This window comes from Trichoderma camerunense (genome assembly GCF_050948025.1).
Source record: "Trichoderma camerunense strain CBS 138272 chromosome Unknown V8C40scaffold_21, whole genome shotgun sequence".
Classification (NCBI taxonomy): Eukaryota; Fungi; Ascomycota; class Sordariomycetes; order Hypocreales; family Hypocreaceae; genus Trichoderma; species Trichoderma camerunense.
Genome location: NW_028145349.1, coordinates 558,185 through 573,753, shown reverse-complemented (window position 1 = coordinate 573,753; position 15,569 = coordinate 558,185). Strand labels below are relative to the sequence as shown.

The 15,569-nt window shown below is 51.5% G+C and overlaps 7 protein-coding genes across 7 annotated transcripts; 3 read left to right on the top strand and 4 right to left on the bottom strand.

The window, feature by feature from the left end:
- Positions 1-50: 50 nt before the first annotated feature.
- Positions 51-450, bottom strand: V8C40DRAFT_256123 (uncharacterized protein). Its single transcript, XM_083218208.1, has one exon. The coding sequence runs from the start codon at positions 328-330 to the stop codon at positions 106-108; it is 225 nt and encodes a 74-aa protein (XP_083068735.1). The 5' UTR covers positions 331-450; the 3' UTR covers positions 51-105.
- Positions 451-596: 146 nt separating this feature from the next.
- V8C40DRAFT_256122 (uncharacterized protein) lies at positions 597-2,090 on the top strand. Its single transcript, XM_083218207.1, has one exon. It carries the CDS (start codon positions 954-956, stop codon positions 1,722-1,724), a length of 771 nt encoding a protein of 256 aa, XP_083068734.1. The 5' UTR covers positions 597-953; the 3' UTR covers positions 1,725-2,090.
- V8C40DRAFT_283222 (kinetochore-associated Ndc80 complex subunit SPC24) lies at positions 1,882-2,946 on the bottom strand (the record flags this gene model as incomplete). Its single annotated transcript, XM_083221911.1, has 2 exons — positions 1,882-2,852; positions 2,920-2,946. The coding sequence occupies 2 exons, from the start codon at positions 2,944-2,946 to the stop codon at positions 2,280-2,282; spliced, it is 600 nt and encodes a 199-aa protein (XP_083068733.1). The 3' UTR covers positions 1,882-2,279.
- A 325-nt stretch (positions 2,947-3,271) lies between these two features.
- V8C40DRAFT_256118 (mitochondria fission 1 protein) lies at positions 3,272-4,964 on the top strand. The gene is made up of 4 exons (XM_083218206.1): positions 3,272-3,557; positions 3,691-3,709; positions 3,789-3,882; positions 3,980-4,964. The coding sequence occupies exons 1-4, from the start codon at positions 3,539-3,541 to the stop codon at positions 4,307-4,309; spliced, it is 462 nt and encodes a 153-aa protein (XP_083068732.1). The 5' UTR covers positions 3,272-3,538; the 3' UTR covers positions 4,310-4,964.
- Positions 4,965-5,726: 762 nt separating this feature from the next.
- On the bottom strand, positions 5,727-7,642 carry V8C40DRAFT_270126 (Septin-domain-containing protein; the record flags this gene model as incomplete). The annotated part of the gene is made up of 4 exons (XM_083220159.1): positions 5,727-6,362; positions 6,423-7,030; positions 7,096-7,143; positions 7,240-7,642. The coding sequence occupies 4 exons, from the start codon at positions 7,640-7,642 to the stop codon at positions 5,727-5,729; spliced, it is 1,695 nt and encodes a 564-aa protein (XP_083068731.1).
- Positions 7,643-11,221: 3,579 nt separating this feature from the next.
- V8C40DRAFT_270125 (ferrochelatase HEM15) lies at positions 11,222-12,622 on the bottom strand (the record flags this gene model as incomplete). The annotated part of the gene is made up of 3 exons (XM_083220158.1): positions 11,222-11,688; positions 11,748-12,324; positions 12,398-12,622. The coding sequence occupies 3 exons, from the start codon at positions 12,620-12,622 to the stop codon at positions 11,222-11,224; spliced, it is 1,269 nt and encodes a 422-aa protein (XP_083068730.1).
- Positions 12,623-13,000: 378 nt separating this feature from the next.
- On the top strand, positions 13,001-15,508 carry V8C40DRAFT_256109 (KU70 family ATP-dependent DNA helicase II subunit). The gene is made up of 3 exons (XM_083218205.1): positions 13,001-13,193; positions 13,278-13,889; positions 13,948-15,508. Exons 1-3 carry the CDS (start codon positions 13,116-13,118, stop codon positions 15,199-15,201), a joined length of 1,944 nt encoding a protein of 647 aa, XP_083068729.1. The 5' UTR covers positions 13,001-13,115; the 3' UTR covers positions 15,202-15,508.
- The last annotated feature ends 61 nt before the right edge of the window (positions 15,509-15,569 follow it).

Here is a 15,569-nt window from a genome sequence, read left to right as displayed (position 1 = left end):
ACCCTCCCCTGAATAAGCACCAAGCAGCCACGCCGCGGCATGGCGCGCTTCCCCGCACTGGCGATTGAATCATGATAGATTAAGAGGTTGGATGGATCCTTTTGATTAGCTGGCTTGTAGTACCTTGTTAGCTTGTTGCAGGTGCCTCATGCATCTCCTCGGTGCTGCGTGCTGCCTTGAGTAACATTCTCTGTATTGCTCTGTAATAATCATTTGACGTTTAAAGCACCTACCTATATAGGCTTCTATCCACTCTATAAAATAAAAATAAAATACCCCGGTTCCGGCCAGTAGCATCCGGCCATACAGAGAAAGAAGAAAAAAAAACATGTGATACTCGAGGGCCCCTAGATACCTAGAAATACCAAATCAGTAATCCATCCGCACGCAAATCTTGCTCCCGGATTCCCAAAAGCACACCTTGACGCCTCCTCCCACACCCAAAAAACCATCCGCCACCAATTCATTCATCTAACCGAGTCTCTCTTGTTCTGGACCTTGTTATGTTTTAAAACTAGATTCCCTGCTCCTCTTATCGCTGACCCACTACTTAATTGCTCCGTGCCGCCCTGTCGTTCATCGTCTCCATTCCTTGTCTCGTTCTAACGTTCCGTCGCCCCCAAACCTTGTGTTGCTTCGTGCGACTATACAATCCGCCTCGATTGAGATTTGTCCTTTCTTGTCTCGTTTCTTGTCTCGTCTTAAGCCTCTTTTTCCAATTTGATAAACTGCTAGTATACATCTCTATTCTGACTTCAACAATTAATTTTGTACTGGCGTGTCGCGTGCTCCTTCGATACTAAAGCAGTTCAGAAAACCACCAATTCTCTCCACTTACTCACTTACTTGCTACTACAACTCATCCTTCTTCTTCTTCATCAACACCATCATCATCATCATCATCATCGCCATCAACAACAACAACTCAACCAGCATCAGCCACAAGCCATGTCATGATCCATCAACTTTTCTGCTTGAAATCTCGCATCCCCATGGCGCTCCTCAATCCCATCTACGCCTGCATCGTGCCCTTCCTCATCGTCACCACCATCCCTCTGGCCATCTTCGCCGGCATCACCACCACATTCGCCTTCTCCGTCCTCATCTTCCGCGTCTTCGTCGTCTACCTCGACATTGCGCTCTCCCTGGTGTCGCAATCCCTGTCCCATCTCACCGAGAGCGCTACAAAGGCTCACCTGCGACCTCCGAGAACTCCGTCATCCTCGTCGTCTGTCCATAGTCGCAACAACAGCGTCAGCCCTTCGGCTTCGTCCACCTTGCTCAAGAGGCATCGCCGCCGCAGACCAAGTTCCTCCGTCTACTCGGCCGGATCCGCGACTCCCGCCAGCGACATTGGGCTTGGCCTCATTCCCAGCGTCGGCGCAGAGAGAGATTTTGAAGGCGTCGGCGGATGGCGGCTGGGCGACGACGACGAAGCTTGGACAACCATCAACTCGCGCTCCGAGCTTCCCGACCGGCTGCATGATCGCAATCACCGGCGCACCTTGTCCGGGGGCCCGACTGGCGCGACAGACGGCGGGTTTCTCATGATGAAGGGCCGCGCTCGTAGCCCCGAGAAGAGGATGGTGTCGACGGCTTCTCCCAACAGCTCCAAGGCTCGGGCACCTTCGGCTCCGCGCCTGGGGATGCCTGGCTCCAACCAGACTGACAGCTACTTTCCCATGACAATGTCTTCCAAATCAATCAAGAGGAACCTCCTTTAACCGCAGGTTCTGGCACGGCAGATGTTGGATTGCAGCAAATAGTAACGATATGACGAATATGGGAAACGGAAAAATTGGACTACAAAATTGGCCCCGGGATCAAAGGTCCAAGGTTTCATGACGGCAGATGAGTAGCCTGTCATTTATTTTCTTACTGGTGGAAATTTTGGGTCAAATGCGTTCTTTATGAAAGGTATGGATGGGTTTGAACGGATATGCGATTTGGCGTTTACAGGCTGGGAAGGACTTGGCATGCGATTGATTTTGTAAATTATGCTCTCAAGTTTGACTTGCTTCTGCTCTTTTTATTTTCTCTTCTTAGTATTCACTTAGCCATGATAAGACTAATATGATGAGATTAATACATGGTAATCTTCAATATGTGACAACCCTCGATCCCGCATGTTGTATCACATCTCCAATGATGATGTCTCGTGTAACAAGTATTCAACGCCGTGTCCAAACCAGCACTTTTCCAACTCCTCATAAACAATGAATGGTATCTTTCCCAAATCCAAAAAACTTCAAAAATCAAAAGCCTCCCCTATCCCCCAATCACAGCGTCTGCCAAAAGTAATTGGCGTAAAAGTAGCGCGAAAACTTCTTGTCCATGTTCACCACATGCACATCGCCCTTCCTATCATTCCGCACCACCGCGCGCGCCCACTCGCCATCCTTTTCATCGCGCTCAATCTCAATGCCCAAGCTACGATACACCTTGAGCCGCAGTAGCACCTCGTCATCAACGGGATCCCGCCTGCGGCCCTCCTCGGAGCCGTCGACGCCCTGGAGCTCCAGCTCCTGCAGCCGGGCGGCCAGGTCGGCGGCCTGCTGGGCCAGGCGCTCGGCCTCCATCTCGGCGTCGGAGGCGGCCTTTGCGACGCGGAACTTGTGCGTGTCGAGGCGGGCAATGGTGGACGCGTGGTCGGCGGACGAGTGGGAGGACAGGAGCTCGTCGTGCTGGGCGTTGATGGTGTTGAGCTGGCGCGCGAGGCGCTTGAGCGTCGAGTCGGAGTCGCGGACGTGCAGCTCGCGGGCTTGTTGTAGTGTGGAGAGGGATTCGGCGATGCGACTGACGGCGAGCTTGTCGGGCTGGATGTTGAAGTTGTTGATGGTGTGGTGGATGAGCTGCGGGCGAGTCGGTCAGTCAGCTGTTGGGTGCAATTGTTTTTGTGTTTCTGGGCAAACAACTTACAGTGGCTGGATCCTCAGCGAGAAGCATTGTGACGGTTGTTGAATGGCTTGGAAGCTATTTCTTTTTATCTCTTACTTGTGTTCCGGTTGCGTATAGAGGCAGAGGATTAAGGTAGTTGGCGAATCAGCGAGCGAATGTTACAATGTCCAAATGCTAAATAACGAAGCTCTCTAAAATCTGTCGCCCGGGACGACCAACCCCCGTCGCCGTCAACAAGCCACACCCCTCCGAACCCGCAACGTCATTCCAGCTCAGCCACACCCGCAACGCTCCCCCCACCAGCCACACTCCTCGGCACAAGCTTGTTTTACCATGAGGCCAAGCCAAGCCGCATTGGCAAACTCACGAGACCAAGCAATCATCCTTACGCCAGCAACTCGATCAGCTCTTCTTCTAGCTGTTCTCTCTCCCCTGCTGCTCTATATCTCTCGTCTTTCTTCGCCCCCTCCCTCCTCACTCGATTCTCCCTCCTTCTGTCGGATTCCTACTCAGAGGGACATTGACTCTCTTCTTCCCTTGCGCCACCCTCTCTCTCTCTCGAACGTTCGTCGCTATTCCTGAGCTAAAACCGACTCTTTTGCGCCGTCGTCATACAAAAGTTCCCTCGAAACCGCCGAAAATGGTTACAGAACTCCCCTGTAAGATGACGCTCCTGTCTCTTTCCTCGGCGCAAACAGCTGCAATTCCAGCCTCTTTTCCAAAACCATCGCGCAGCAAAGCCCATCTCAGAATTACAGCATAGCTAACTAATCGCCTCTTCAAAAATGACAGACGCCCTCGACGCAGAGACGTTCGTCCCTCTCTTCTCCTCTCCGATTTCGCATCGTACGATACACTCGCAGCTAAAACTAACACCATAACCACAACAGGCCTCTGAACCCTTCAGAGCTCAGCGTCCTGCGCGCCCAGTTCGAAAAAGAAGGCGAAATGGTCGGCGTCCAGACCAAATTCAACTACGCCTGGGTTCGCAAATCCTCCTCCTCCCCCTTCAAACAAACCCTCTCATCTACATAAAGAAATGAACAAAAACTCACAAAAAGCGACCTTCCCAAATAAACAGGGCCTCGTCAAGTCAAACAACCGCAACGACCAGCAACTCGGCGTCCGCCTCCTCTCCGACATCTTCCGCGTCTCCCCCGAGCGCCGCCGCGAGTGCCTCTACTACCTCGCCCTCGGCAACTACAAGCTCGGCAACTACGGCGAGGCCCGCCGCTACAACGACCTCCTCCTCGAGAAGGAGCCCGCCAACCTCCAGGCCACCGACCTGCGCCAGCTCATCGACGACAAGGTCGCCAAGGAAGGCCTTCTGGGCGTCGCCATTGTTAGCGGCATTGGTATTGCTGCGGGTGTGGTGGGTGCGTTTTTGCTGAGGAATGCGAAGCGGAGGTGAAATTTCGCCGATGGTATATGATACGATACGGGGCGTTGAAATCGAATTATAAACGATATATGAAGAAAGAAAAGAAAACAATCAAGAAAAAAAATTTGGTAAAACGAAACGAAAAAGCAGGAGGTTTTAATGAAGGGAAATTACTGAGACCAAACTAAACTATTGGTCCAGTAGGACCAAGGAACCGTCAAACAAGAAAGAAAAAAATTACACACCCTTCTCTCATTTTTTGCTCTTGAAACTTTATACTTGCATCTTGTCAATGGGCTATCAACGAGCATGATGGAGACACCTCTTCTCTATCGTATGTGATGGAAAACGGCACCGAGGCGATCACCTATACCCTGCGCCACTGCCATAATGAGGATGAGCCATGCCAGCATGAGTTGTGCCCCATTGAGCGCAGGCAAGCAGTTCATAGCCCAGTTCATGGCATTTACATGCTAAAGGAATGCTTGGTTTTCAATGGATATACATTAAGTGTACGATATTATATACTATACGATAGCTGCAGCATCCAGCCAGGCGGCCGAAACAGAGTCTAGCATTGTAATTTCGATTCACGCGCGCACCATGTTCAAGTTGTTTTTTGAAAAAGGAAAATAGAGACTGTAAAATCAAAACTAGCTAGGAAATACGACAAACAAGCCTAGACATACCATCATGTGTTGAGACGTCAATCACACGACTTAAAATACAACAGTTGCGGTTTCAACCCTCCTCCAGCCATCCATTTGCTCCAGTCAAATTCAAATCCGCAGTCCGCTGCTCCATCCAGACAGGTATCAAAGAGCTATCCGAAAGGCGTGCTGAGAGAAAAAGACCGGAGACGCAGGGTATTTTCGGCCATATCTTGCCCGACATAGATTTCAAAGGAAAGCGTAAGTGTGACGATCGTGTAGGGAATGAATAATGAGTGACTTTTCGCACGGCGGCCCCAACCCTCCCAACAACTGCTCCAAAGGCAGGGGACAACCTGATATTAACTGGCGACTTTCTCTCCCTCCAGAACATCGCCCTGCCTGCCCAGTCCCATAAGACCCTGGCAAGTAATTAGACGCTGCCCTCGAGAGGAGCAGCCTCAGCCCTATCCGGCCGCGACCACCATACCAAGTCAAAGTTTTGCAATGCTTCATAGTCCTGCACTTTCTCCATGCTGCATGACCAGTTTTCATAACAAAGTTCTTTCCTTGCCCACCCTTCTGGAAGACAAAACTTTTCTTGGCGGCGATTATACGAGTTTATGATTAAAATAAAGTGACGAGAAGGCGGCGACAAAAAAAAGACAAAGAATCGAAAAGAGAAAAGGAAAGGCGTCGAGCAGATATTGTATGGACATCATGGATATTCTGATATTGATCGTGCAGGAAAGCAATTCGCAACTCGAGATCGATCGGGCGGCGGGACCACTGGCCGTTTATCGCAGTGAGAATCCCTTTCGCTTGCCTTCCTTCTCTATCGGCCGCCCGCTCTCGACGCGCTGCTTCTTGTCCTCGAGCTCCAGGCGCTGGCGATCGAGTTGCTCCTTCATCTCCCGGTGGCGTGCGTAGAGCTCCTCTTCTGACTGCTTGAGCTTGCTCTCCTTCTCCGCCACCTTCTGTTGGAAGACCATCTTCATCTCGGCCTCCATCTTGGCAAGCTTCTGCTCGTGCAGGGCACGCTCCTCCTCTTGCTTGACAGCAGGGTTGACCTCCTTGAAGACACTAGGATCTTGGGAAACACCCATAGCAAGCAGCTTGTCGGTTCTGTAGTTCTCATACAGGTTGTTGTTGGTGTGCTCCTTGAGCTCCTCCATGTGTGTGCGGATGAGCATCTGGCGGAGCTTGACAAAGTCGCAGTGCTCCTCGTTGTCGACCTCAATGATACCCCAAGGGTACTCACGTCCGCGGACCTTGCGGCCGTCGGCGGTCTTGATCTCGTTGGTGGCACCAACAACGGCGAAAGGAACCTTGGACATGATCTCGTTGTTCTCGGCAATCGTCTCCTCGTCGTCGAGCTCATATCGGGGACCCTCGAAAATCTGGATGCCGTGGTGCTTGATGTCGGCCAAGATCTAGAAACACACTGGTTAGCAAACCCAATCATTATAAACGCCGAAAAGGGAGTGACTCACTCGGGCCTTGAAGCTGACAATCTCCTCGTCCGTCAGGGTGTCGGACTTGGCAATGACAGGGATCAAGTTGACCTTGGTGTGGAGGCGTCGCATAACCTCAATGTCCAGAGGCTTGAGGGAGTGGCCAGTGGGCTGGATGAAGAAGACACAGGCGTGAATTCGGTTGTCAACAATGTTCATTCGGTTGACCTTGTTCTCAGCATCGAGGTAGGCATCGAAACGCTGCTCAATGTTGTCGACAATGGGGCGCCAAGACTCATCGTTGTTAACGAAGTCGCCAAAGCCGGGGGTGTCAACAACGGTCAGGCGCAGACGAACACCGGCCTCCTCAATATCGGCGCTGATGGACTGGATGGTAACAGTCTTGGGAATAATGTCCAGGCTGGGCGCCTTGCGCTCCTTGGGAGGGTACAAGGAGGTGTTGAACAGAGTGTTGACCAGAGTCGACTTGCCCAGACCGGACTCGCCAACAACCATCACATTGAAGTTGAAGCCCTTTCGCACACTCTTACGGTGCCACTGGTTGGGAAGGTTGGCAAATCCAACATAGCCGGTCAGCTTTCTTCGAACAATGTTCTTGTTGTCAGAAACAGCAGCTGGGGAGACGGCTATTGTACTCGTTAGAAACATTGCTGTGTTGGTAGATGGGGCAATGGGACGCAGAAGAACGTACCAGGAGGTGGCGAGGCAACGCCCTGTGGTGAATCGGCACCGTTGGAAGCTAAATAGACAAACGTTAGCCTCTGCGTTTTTTAATGTTCTGTGATATTGACTATGCATGGTGACGAGGCAGGAGGGCTGGGCGTAAGCTGCTGACTGGAGAAATCAGATTCTTGGCTTCCAACCGAGGTCGGTGGGTTTGTATTCCAAGAGCATGATCTCGTCGACTGGTCAGAGCTTGGCTCGCCATCCGATCCCAGGGCAGGCTGTATAGGGCTTGAGTATAGCTCATCGTAAGACATAGGGTCCCATGGTCCAATTCTGGGTGGTTCGTCGACCTCCAGCATGCTGCGGTAGCGGCGAATGGCTGCTGGGACACAAGCAGGGACCGAGAACTGGACAGAAGCATTTTGCACGGTTGACAACCCGCTCAGTCGCTTCGTTGCTTGAGCCTGAGCTGCAACTTGCTCCAAAGCAATCATTGCCGGCGTCAGAGCAGTCTTGTCGAGCTGGAGGCTGCGAGCCCGCGATTTGACATGGTGTACCAGATCGAAAGTCATGTCGGATTACGAAAGTCGGATATAAGGAATTTGTACTTGAAGCAACGGAAATGTTGATTTTGCCCAAAAAAGCGACCCAAGAAACAGTAGATGGCGAGCAACGAATGTGGTTACGGAGAGCAAGACGCGAAATCTGGTGGTGTGTGGGAAAATGGAGGCGCCAATGCTTTTGTGTTGCCCAAGCCCGCTGCCGTGGTGAAGTGCCTCGTGGCACGTCCAGAATGCCTCCTGCCCCCTCCTCGTGCTTGTGGACGGGACACGCATGGCCATGCAGAGCTGAAAGAAAGAGAGATTCTTACCCATATTGATGTATAAGGAGCGGCCGAAGGAAGTTTAATAAAGAATGGTAAGAAGGCACGAGAGTCTGCGCGATTGGTTAGCTGTTGAGGCCGTCTCAGGGAGGAGTAACGCAGGCAAACGGCCAGGAGCCACGAGTGGACAGCAGCTTCGTTGGCCTTCAGGGCCCGGGGCAACTTGCGCGCGCAGCTGATGGAAGCCGTCGGGAGAAGCAGATGCTTCTCGCGCCTGTCTGCTCCAGGGGCATCCTGAAGGCATCGCGGGCGTTTGTGCACGGGGAATTCGATTCGAACAATGGGAGCGACCTACCAAGGAGAAATGCGCTGAGACCCTAGCAGATAACGACGCGTGTCAATGGGTTCGAAGAAATAGGATTAAGAGGCAGAAACGACCGCGGTGAATTGAAGGACAAATGTCAAGATGCTCAACCAGTCGAAGAGGAAGTAGCAATGACGGAGAGTGAAGAAGTGAAGTGCAATGAGGCCAGTTGAGGACGAGCAGGAGGAAGATAATTTCGGGGGTGATGACGGGGAGGAATTTGTGCTGGTGCTGGTGCTTGGTGCAGCAGCTGCTGGCCAGCGTCCCAGGGGCCCGACTCCACAGGCTGGAGTACCGGTACGGGGATGGGTGCAGTGGCTGCCGCGGGGCTTGGTGTATGAGTACCTGTGCTCGTACCACGGCTCCCAGCTGCTACTGTATCTACTGCCAAGGTAATCCCGTTACCTGGTGCTAATAAGGTACGCTACAGACCTGTGCCATTACATTACAGTAGCTTCGTCCAGCAGTGCTCGCTTCAATCTGGCGTGGTCAATATGGCAAAAGGGGGTGCATTAGCAAGCTAGGCCGCGACGGGGCTAGTCTTCCAGGGGACCGATGGCCTGGCGCGGTGGTCATTTAGCAGAGGTGCAGGGCATGGCTCGCCGTTGGGGGCCGCTGATTGGCCGCAGGCTTTGATTCCGCACGAGCCACAACACACCCGCTGTGTGGCGCTGCGGCGGATCGGGCTTGGTCCAGGTACCTTTTCTGGAGTAGAGACGCGATACTGTTCACAGTTGAGGGGCCCCCAATTGAGCGGGTTTGTACCTTGAGATTGTACCTTGGCTTGAACCCTGATCTGGTTGAAGAAGAAACGCCATGCAGATGGTGGATCGAGGCTTGGACGGGATCAAGAGCAAGAGTCTGGCAAATTTGCGGCCTCGTCTCGGAATGCTCGAGTCAAATCTTAAGGGTCGCATGACGGACGGCTTGGGTATCTCGCTGATACGACAGGCATGGCACGAGTGCGAGTACTGGTACACCCGCTCCCGGCAGCACCTAATGTATATCACTTAATTTCAGGAGCTCCAGGCGTTTCTTTCCCAGATTGCTCCGCACGCTCGCTACTCCTTTGTTCGTATTACTGCCGGCCACCTGTACATGTACACGCAGTAACAGTACCAGTACCAACGCTGCATGCCGTCTTCATGCCCATAAGACTCATAAGATACCTGCTATTTATAGGCTGGCAAAAGCTCATCTTCATTTGCTTGCCTGTTTGCGCTGCACAAGGGACTCGACACAAACGGGTATGAGTACAGACATGGCGGGACGGAAAGCTGGATCAGACAATCCCGAAGGCTTCTGTGAACTGAGACAGTCTCCCTGCTTGCTTGTGCCTTTTTTGGCACCGTAGACGGCCAAAGAAATCAACACGCGTGTTTGACTGGATGGGAGAAAGCAATGGTAGTGCCGCCAGCAGAACAGTAGCACCGCCGTGAAACAACCAAAACGGCTTCGCTGGCAAGCCAAAAACCTGCCGGGAACTGCCTACATCCTTGCAGAGGCTAATATCCGACGTGGTGCCTAATAACACGAAGGGGCAGAGTGTTGCCTATTTCGGAATTGTAGGGTAAATCGTTCCATCAGCCGTGATGAGCCCAGTATAACCCGGCAAGCACGAGGATTGTTGATGTCTTGGGGATAGAAAGTAGCTGGGGAGTGTTTGAACTGAGATCTGTATTTTAAGATTGATTATCTATGGATTCTGCAGCACCTGAATCTGCTGTCGAGAGCCCACTTGAGCACTGATCCACAAAGTGGCCTTGTTCACAAATGTACGGAGTATCGTACATACATGGACTAACACCCAAAGTTGCAGCCCTTTGGATACACAGACGGATCTCGTATATTAGCCATACGTACATTGATAAAATATTAGTCCTACCCATAGCTGACGGAGTGCATGATGCCTGCAGATACACGATATCAATCCAAGAAATAGTTCGTCGGGTGCTGCTGCTAATTCGACTCTTTGTGGTGAGACACACACGATCGACATGCAATATTAGAGCCGCCCCACACGACAAACAATGCCAACCCCCACATGATGAACGAGACAAAGTGGTTCTTATTGATGGCTCTGCTGACTGTACTCGGATGGAGCAACATGTGGATTATCTGTGAGATGAGCCGTAAACATTAACATTCTTTCAAGCTTACTATATAAGCGCACTGCCTCCCAAACTACCTTCATCTGACTCCATGTTCGTTCTGCTTATGAAGACACAGTCCTATAAAAAGCAAACCAACACTTGGTTATCTCGCCCCTTCTCAGAACTGGTAGGTGGCATCACAGGAACATTCTCGACATGGCCGTGGCCCATCATGACTGGCCGGCGATGCGGAGGGGCGACATCGTATTCCAGCCTCCCATCTGCAGCTAAACGTCAGCGAGACCAACCACCGCAACATGATGGGCTAGCCTGACGTTCTGCATTCATTCCGTCCATTGCAACTATGCCCGCAAAGTCCGCCCTTGGACGGGAGCCTACGTTGAATCGTACATGTACAACTCATTGCCCCGGAAGTCTCTTCGCAAAATAGATTCACATACGAGGTAAATGCACATACGGAGCTTCTGTGTGGGTCTGGATCAGGGCCACACAGACGCTGAGGCATGGGCTCCCAAGTTCGCGATAGCCGAGCCTGTCTGCCTTCTCCCCAGCTTGTGATAGCTTTTGGAGCCGCACGATCCGTTCCGAGGGATCCTCGCTGTCATAGCGAGACTTGCTGTGCGTTTATGTAATGGTGAGTGCCAGTTTTTAGTCTATCCACGTATGTGCAGTCCAGAGTCTCCCGCCACTCAGCCCTATCTAGCCGATGCCGAGATACTACTGCCTTTGTATATACGAGTTCAAGTAAGTAATCATACCATAGAAATAGGTTCCCGAAATATATTACAGATACCATGCCCTCCCGGAAACCCCCCAAGCATGTCCATTTTCCTTGTCCGTCATCATCGCCTTAAGCCGAAGCGGCTGAAACCGCAGCTTGCTGGCTGGCGAAGAATTTTTTAGATTCGGCACATCTCTCACTCTTGCATGCGGGACACCGCAGGCCCATTTGCTGGGAGCACGCCTGGCCGGAAGTAAGGTGAGACTTTGCGAGGTCGGCGAGCGCCTGGATAAACACGGGGCTGCCGTTCAGGCTGTCCACCCGCTTGACAGTATCTGTGTGCCCACTCTCACCAATGACCTCAATGTCGAGCTCGTACAGCGTTTCAATGTGATCGGAGGTGAATGCGATTGGGATAAGAACCAGGTCCTTTTGGCCCTTCTCGATATAGTTCTCGACTGTGTGAGAAGTCTGAGGTCCCAGCCATGCCTTTGGACCGACTTGCGACTGCCAGCATAATCTGTAAGGGTTAGAAAACTTCAGCCGCTCCATCACGGCTTGGACGGTGGCAGCGACTTCGCCCGGGTACGGATCGCCTGTTTGATCGGTAAGCTTAAGAAGAATGACGAAAAAGGGACGCAAGCATATGTCATACCTCTGTTGACCACATCCATGGGCAAACTGTGTGCTGAAAAGAGGAGAACAGCATTGCGCCTCCGCTCCTCGGGGTACTCGGCTAGCTTTGCTTCAATATTCTGCGCAAAAGCTTCTACGAGACCGGGATGAGTGGGCCATCGGTCAATGACACTCCAAGTAATGGTACCATTGCCAGTTTCCGACGCCTTCTTGCCTTCCAGTCTATGCCGCCACTTCCACAGCTCGTTTAGACTGCTACCAGTTGTGGAACAAGAGTACTGCGGATATTGAGTGAATGCAACCGCTCTGCCACCCTTTCCGTTTCCAAAGCCGTCGGCCAACAGCTTGTTATACATCTCCTCGGTCAATGGGTCTGCATAGCGGAAAGCGACGTACGGCTTGTGTGGCGCCGTCTCGGGACAGATCTTGTCCAGGATCTTGCACATTTCCTCGCTCTGGTATTCTGACCATTTTCGAATCGGGGAGCCACCTCCGATGGCGTCGTACTGCTTTTGGATCTTTGGTGTCCTTCGTGCTGAGATCAATGGCCCGATGTATGATTGAAGTCTGCCCAAGGGAATCAGGTCGCCATCAGCCTAGTATATTCCACCTTGCGATTAGCACATTGGCATTGACATTGAAGAGTGCATTGGTTTCAATGATACATACAAAAAGTCGACTTAAAAAGTCTCCAACCTCGTTAAGCGTCGAAGGTCCGCCCATGTTGAGAAAGACCATGGCTGTTGGTCCCTTGGAGCCAGTCGCATCTTGCGTCACAGGATGGACCGGCGTGGCCAGATTTCTGGCATGGTTGTTGAGCTGCGAGACAAGAGGAGCTGCCGCCCTCCTTGACAGTCCCTTGGAGAATTGCTGTGTAGTAAGCCTTAACGCCATGTTGAGATGCAAAGATTGGGTGGTTAAGGAGAGAAAATTCGGAGCATGGCGGGAAGAAATAAAAGAATCGAATACCCGTCGAACAATGTCAGACACCGATGCGCCGAGATCACTGATGCAAGCTCCGAGAGTGGCAATCGAGCACTGGGATGACGTCCTGTTAAGACGCTACCCGAGGCCTCCGTGGTGTATCGACTCGGTATATGCTCGGCAACAAGTACCCCTCTAGCAGATCTCGAGCAAGCGTCCACCAATAAGGCTGTCGGCAATTTGGATGAGCTGCACGTGACTTCGCGGATCCCTGTCGCATTCTGCCTAGGCTCGTCGCGTTTGCCTGAGAGCTTGTTTCGGCGCATCCACTTTGACCCGCGTGGTTGCCTGGCTCTCACTGTCTTTAATATGAATGGCTGATGTTCTTATTCGGTGAATGTGAGAAGGGAATAAAGAAAACCAAAAAAACAAGCCAATTTGATTACTTTCGTTCAATTGGAAAATGGCAGACAAACAGCGGGATTGGCGGAGGGAGGAGAACGATGATGATGACGAAGGAGAGCAGGAGCTTGACGAGTCTGTAAGTCGCAGTGACTGACTACTATTAAGTATCCAACTGGCTGGACCCTGAAGTTGCCTCTCTGACACTGTCTCTCTCATCTAGAACTTCAAGGCGCAGAAAGATGCGGTGCTGCTGGCCATTGAAGTCAGCCCGTCAATGCTTGAACCGCCTCCCGCCTCTAGCTCTAAGAAGGCTGATCGGGACAGCCCGGTTCAAGCTGCACTGAAGTGTGCCCACCATTTGATGGAGCAGCGCATCATTTCCAACCCCAAAGACATGATGGGAATTCTTCTTTTCGGTACAGAAAAGACCAAGTTTCGAGAGGAGAAGGATGGTCGCGGCGGGCTAGGATACCCGAATTGCTATCTCTTCACTGACCTCGACGTTCCCGCAGCCGACGACGTCAAGGCATTGAAGGCGCTGGTTGAGGACGAAGACGACGAAGACGAGGTGCTGAAGCCCGTTACCACTGATGTTGTTTCCATGTCAAACGTGCTCTTTTGCGCCAACCAGATATTCACCACAAAGGCTGCCAACTTTGGCAGTCGGCGACTGTTCATCGTGACCGACAATGACGACCCACATGCATCAGATAAGGCGGCGAGATCCGCTGCTGCTGTGCGAGCAAAGGATCTGTATGACTTGGGTATCACAATCGACTTATTCCCAATCACAAGAGGAGAGTCAAAGTTTGACCTTGGCAAGTTCTACGACGTATGTCTTTTCATTCTTTATTCACTTCCTTTGCTCACGCAGCTGACAAAATGGCAAGGACATCGTTTATCGTGACCCCAGTGCAGAGGCCAATGGCACAGAAGTCCGAACATCTAAATCTGGAGATGGATTGTCTCTTCTAAACTCGCTCATCTCAAATATCAACTCCAAGCAGACGGCCAAACGAGCATTATTTCATCTGCCCTTTGAAATTGCACCTGGACTCCGGATAACCGTCAAGGGTTACAACATCGTGCAACGACAAGCACCGGCGAGAACGTGCTATATCTGGCTTGACGGAGAAAAGGCCCAAATCGCAACAGGCGAGACAACAAGAATTGCGGAAGATTCTGCAAGGACTGTCGAAAAACAAGAGATCAAAAAGGCCTACAAATTTGGTGGCGAGTATGTATATTTCACACCCGAAGAACAGAAGAACCTCAGGGATTTTGGCTCGCCTATTATTCGGATCATTGGATTCAAGAAGCGCGACATGTTGCCTGTCTGGGCAAGCGTAAAGAAATCCACCTTCGTCTTCCCGAGTGAGGAGGATTATATCGGGTCATCCCGTGTATTCTCAGCCCTTTGGCAGAAACTTCTGAAAGACGACAAGATTGGCCTCGCCTGGTGCGTCCTTCGGTCCAACGCACAGCCTATACTTTCTGCTCTGATTCCTTCGAGGGAGCAATCCGACGAAACTTCTGGGACTCCATATCTACCCGCGGGCCTGTGGCTTTATCCTCTCCCTGCCGCAGATGACCTGCGAGAGATCAGCGCCGACCGCAGGATTGACTGTTCGGAGGATCTTAAGACAAAAATGAGAATAATTGTCCAGCAGCTTAATCTTCCAAAGGGTATCTACAACCCGTTAAAGTATCCAAATCCGGCCCTTCAGTGGCACTACAAAATCCTGCAGACCCTGGCCTTGGATGAGGAGGTACCGGACAAGCCGGAAGACTTGACGGAGCCGAAGAATAAGGCGATAAGCAAGCGTGCTGGGGGCTATTTGGAAGACTGGGCCGAGACGCTGAAAGAAGAGGCCGACAGAGCTGTCAGATCCAGGTCTTTGAAGCGAGAGGCGGAAGATGACACCTCAGAGCGCCCTGCAAAGCAGCGAAAGCCGGCTGCAGAGCGACCAAGCGGATCCACATTCAGCATGGCACAGCTCAAGCTTGCTGTCGAGAGCGAAGGCCTCTCGAAAATGACAGTGGTACAACTAAAGGATGTTGCTGGTGCCCGGGGTCTCAGTACGAGCGGCAAGAAGGCCGATTTGGTGGAGCGGATAGAGCAATGGGTTGAGGAAAACAGCTGAGTTTTCTTGCTTTTTTCTTTCTTTTGTTTTCGTGTACTATGTGATAACGAAATGTACCACTATGAGCCGGGGTTTGAGAATTCAGGACGGGATGCTGCTTTGTTTTACAATTCTCATGCGATTCACTTACATGGACTCTTCACTTGGCACTTTAGTCTAGTTGATACTACTGGGTACCTATCAGAGGCGATGCTGTTGCCCCTTGGTCACTGTATAGGATGAAAGTACATGTATATATGCAGCACAAAAGAATAAGATAGATAATCAAATACATAAATGAATGACGAATTGACAATTGCTGACGATGCAAATGCAAATGCGATGCCTTGACGACAGTTGACACATATGGCATCAGCATCAATCAGCAA